A 4,454-nucleotide genomic window follows, 5' to 3' on the forward strand; every position below is an offset into this window, starting at 1 on the left:
CCTCCACTGGGCCTGCTTCCTCTTGAACACTGCCTGGTCCAGGGACTTGAGCCCTCTCCAGGCTAGCTCTCCCCGCACCAGGGGCCTTGTGACCCCACAGAGGCCAGCGAGGCTGACCACCCACAGGGCACAAGATGGCCCTCGGCTCTGTTCTTAAACCCACAGGTGGGTTCATATTAGTGAGAGTTTGCCCATTTTGCAGATGAGGAAACAGGTTTACGACCCAGGGCTTGTCAGGCTCACCTCCCAGCAGGGATCTTGCCTTGCCTGGGTCCCCAGGGCTCGGTGCTGGAGAAGACCCCTAGGCAGAAGCCCTCGGCCTCCGTGTGGGCTGAGTCCTGGCGGCAGGACAGCTCGAAGAACACCCCTACGCCCCAGCAGAGCGTGAGCAGAGTATGCTGAGGGGCAGTCCTCGGCTCAGCCGGGAGGAGGTCTCCACCAGTCCCCCACTGCTGGCTGCCTCCAGCCTGGGGGCCATAGGGCATTGGCTTCCATGAGGGGAGCCCCTAAGGCCCTGCTCCCCTGAGCCTCCAGGACCCTGGCCAACTGGCCTGCAGGGTGATGGGGCTGTGCTCCCCTAGGTTCCCTAAGACCCTTCAGTGCACTCATGGGGCTTTCAGGGACCCGCCACCCGGAGCCGCCTCCCTCCACACTCCACGTCAGCCACCCCAAGCTAGCAGAGAAACAGCATGCACCGACAAGTTTCACTGTTTTATTAACAAAATCTTACAAAAGAATCTGTCTTCAGGTAAGGTGGTGGGGGTGGATACACACGGCCTGGCCCGACGTTCAAGGCCAGAGCCGCTGGGGACAGGGGGACCGGCCACACCCTCTTAAGGACCCTAGGGCCTCCCCGCAGCATATGCCAGCCTGTGAGTATGGGTTATGGCTTATGTGCAAAAATAAAATCTGGGGGGGGGGCTGGCAGGGGTGCAGGGTGGAGGGCTGACAGAGTCACAGGCAGCCATCAGTCTCCTGAATCTGGAAACCCCCACCAGACAGGCAGAAAGGAGAACCCCAGCCTGGGCCTGCTCGGGCTGCAGACACGAGTGGCCGGCCAGCACCAGGGACAGCACCAGGGCGTGGGTGCCAGGACAGGTGGGGGTCTGGGCCCCGGCAACAACGGCAGGGCCTGGCAGAGAGCCTGCATAAGGCCAAGGTGCACGGCTTCTAGGATCTCCTGGTCCTGGGGCTGCAGGCAGCGGCCGGGGCTGTGGCCTCAGCCTCAGAGCTCCTGGAAAGCTCTGGCAGGAGAGGATGGCCACCATGCCATGGGCAGGGGATCCTGGGCTGGAGCGAGACAGGGCGCAAGGTAGCAGACCCCGACTCCAGCCACAGTGGCCGTGGGGGCGGGCAGGCTGGTGGCCAGCGGGGCAGGCCTAGTGGCAGGCCCTGGCCCTCACGCTGGCCCGTGTTCATCACCAGCTTTCTGCCGGGCCCGCCCTGTCTGCGGCTCCTCTGCGGACCTCTGTGTCTCCTCGTGTGTGGGCAGCTGGCAGGAGGAGAGGGAGGGGCAGTGCCGGGCATAGCGGTGAAGGCTCCGTAGGAGCCTTGAGACCTGAAAGAAAGACGCAGGCGTCAGGGACAAGCTGCAGGCTGTGAGGGGCTGCACGGGAAGGGTGTGGGGTGGGTGTTACGGGGCTGCTCCTCAAGGGCCAAGCCCCCATGGTGGGCTGCCTCTTAGCATGCCCAGAGTGCTGTGTTGGGGGGCACTGGGCCTGGGATCCCAGGAGGTCCAGGGACAGGGTCTCAGTGGAAGAGATGGGATGGCCGTACCTGTCGTCACTCTCCTGGCTCCTCAGCTGAGTTTGAGGACTCAAGCCCTGTGAGACCCTCCGCCGTCCGCGGGTGAGTCATCGAGCCCAGCCGATCCTTTTCCAGGCTGGGGTGAATCACTGGTGCTGAGGAGAGAGAAAGCGCGGGGTCCTGTGAGAGCCAGCTCCGCCACCTCGCCGCCCCGCCGCCCACGCCGGCCCTTCTCCACGGTCCTTCCCCACCACTCCTCGCTGCAGCCTCCCCGCCCACCGCATCCCTGCAGCTAACCCGCTGGGGATGACCAGTCGCTGGGGCCTCCCTACCCTACACTGCCCCCTGGTGGGGATGCCTCGGGGCCGGGGCTCACCTGAGGGGCCAGGAGGCACCAGGACGCCAGGTCTGCTGCCGCTGCCGCCGGAGGCTCCTGAGGCGGCAGCTCTCCGCCAGCAGGAGGGAGCCTCGCTGCCTGACGCCGGCCGGCCGGCTGCCCTGGGCGGCGGCAAGAGTGCCAGCCGGCCGCACAGCACCGGCCAGGAGAAGGCGGCGCCCCAAAGCCGAGGTTCCCGTGGTGCTGGTGCTGTCTTAGCTTCTGCTCTGGGGTGTCCCCTGAGCTCAGTGCTTACTGGCCTGCGCCATCTGGACACTTGATTTCTGAGTGCCCAGAGGGCCCGGGGCGTTGAGTAGAGTGACGAAGCTGGGAGGTCCTGTGGTGGCCAGAGAGTGTGCAGGGTGGGGTCAGAGGCCGGGAAAGACAGACAGAAGGAGGGTGACGCGCAGGGGCCCTCCGCTGTTTGGAGGATACTGCCCACAGCTGGGTGACTTGTGTCTGTGTGAGTCAGGCTGGGAGGCTGAGGTCAGGGGCCCCGCCAGATGAGGATGAGGGGCTCCCCCGTGTGGGAGTCAGCCCAGCTCAACAGTTCTGGTTGGCAAAGGCCACAGGCGGGGTGCGGTGGGCCGGCTGGGGCCGGGGCCGGCCTCTATTCGGGCTGGGTCCCGTCACTGGCTACGGACTCGTTGGTGAGGGCTGGCGTGAGGGCCTCGGCCTCGTCCTCGGTGGGGGGGCGGGGGCTCGCGGGCTCGGCCCCCTGCCCCAGGCCGTCCTGCACCTCCACGCCCCTCTGGATGAGCTGCTCCAGGGTCTTGGGCAGCGGGCGGCGCAGGAAGCGCTGGAGCTTGGGCCGCAGGGTCCCCACCACGTACTGGATGATCTCCTCCTCCTCCGCGTCCGCGTAGAGCGTCTGGTACAGGTCCCGCTTGCGCCACAGGAACTGGTCCAGCGGCTCCCCCTGCTTCTGCGGCAGGTCCAGCTCCCGCTGGATGGCCTCCCGGGACAGCGTGCCCTCGCTGTACTGCAGGAACTCTTTCTTGAACTCCACCCAGTTCTTCACGGAACCCTGCTTGAACTCCCACCATTTCTTGGCCGGCCCGTTCATGTGGTTCTGGATCTGTGACAGCCAGTACTCCTCGGAACCGCCCACCTGTCGCAGGTACTCCTCCAGGTGGCTGAGGAACTCCCTCGGATCCTCAAAGATCTGCGTGTCCACACCGGGGCTCGGCTGCCCGTCCTCACCGGGCCCCCAGGGCGGGTACTGCTGGGCCTCCACGGGCTCCTGCCCGGGCAGCTCCCCCGTGGCCGGCGGCGGGGTGATGGCGTAGGGGCTGACGGTGTAGTCGTAGGGATCCGCCTCCTGGCAGTAGCCCTCGGGACCCCCGACGCCCACGGAGACGGTGTGGCGGGCCGGCTCGTTGCCCACAGGGTACTTGCCGCCCATGGCCTCCAGGCGGTCGGCCCACTTCTCCAGCCGGTAGAAGACCTCCCGCCACACGTGCATCTCCCGCTTGACCCAGCGCTCCAGGTTGGCGATGGTCTCCTGGCAGCGACACAGGCAGGCCTTGATGGACTTCTTCCAGCGCTGCGAGTCGCCGGTGGGCACGTAGCCGTCCAGGTTGCTCTCCAGCTTCCCCACCGACCGGTGCAGCCCTTTCAGCTCGCGCTCCACCTGCTTGGACACCTCGGTCAGCAGGTGCCGGTGGGTCCTCCGCACGTGCTCCAGCATCTCGGCCCGGCACTTACCGATCTGCAGGATCACGTTGGGCTTGGCCGCCGGCCCGCCCCGCGGCCCGGGGTAGGCGTGGAGGCCGCCGCTCGTCATGTGGTCCAGCTCCATCGGTGCGCAGGTGGCCGCGGCGATCGGACTGGCGGGAGGCGGCGGGCTGCAAAGTCCTCCTGGGCCGGCTGTGCGGTGGAGCCGGGACGGTGCCTTCGGTCCCGGCGCGGCGGCGGCGGCTGTGGCGGCAGCGGCGGCGACGGGGCGCGGAACAGCGGACAGCGCTGGGGAGGAGCGGAGAGCTGCAGCGCCGAGCTCTGCGCCCTGCCGCCGCCGCCGGCTCTTTATGCTGCCGTGCGACCGTGGGCGGCCCCCTCGCCGAGCCCCCGCTCCCATTGGTCCCGGCCGGGCTCCCCGCCCCGCGCGCCCCGCCCCCCGCGCCCGCCCGCGCGCCAGGCGCCAGGGGAGGACCCACCCCCTGCACGCGCCAGCGGCCCGGGTGACTAATCCGCCTGCGGGCTCCCGACGCCCCCTCCCCGACTCATTCAGCCTGCGGGGCGAGGCAAGGTGCTGCGACCCAGCGATAACCCCCTGCCTGCGACCGGCGGTGGGGGGCGCAGGTGTGAGCCGGCGGGGGCCTGGAGCGGATAG

At 68.1% G+C, this 4,454-nt stretch overlaps 1 protein-coding gene across 1 annotated transcript; it reads right to left on the reverse strand.

The window, feature by feature from the left end:
• Positions 1–724: 724 nt before the first annotated feature.
• Positions 725–4,126, reverse strand: ARC (activity regulated cytoskeleton associated protein). Its single transcript, XM_019802123.2, has 3 exons — positions 2,123–4,126; positions 1,777–1,901; positions 725–1,558 (listed from the first exon to the last, which is right to left on the reverse strand). Exon 1 carries the CDS (start codon positions 3,921–3,923, stop codon positions 2,733–2,735), a length of 1,191 nt encoding a protein of 396 aa, XP_019657682.2. The 5' UTR covers positions 3,924–4,126; the 3' UTR covers positions 725–1,558; positions 1,777–1,901; positions 2,123–2,732.
• Positions 4,127–4,454: the final 328 nt, after the last annotated feature.

Source organism: Ailuropoda melanoleuca, chromosome 9 (assembly GCF_002007445.2).
Source record: "Ailuropoda melanoleuca isolate Jingjing chromosome 9, ASM200744v2, whole genome shotgun sequence".
NCBI lineage: Eukaryota > Metazoa > Chordata > Mammalia > Carnivora > Ursidae > Ailuropoda > Ailuropoda melanoleuca.

Bases quoted from the DNA above. Each gene is read 5' to 3' on its own strand.
- ARC (XM_019802123.2), bottom strand. From the start codon at position 3,923: ATGGAGCTGGACCACATGACGAGCGGCGGCCTCCACGCCTACCCCGGG.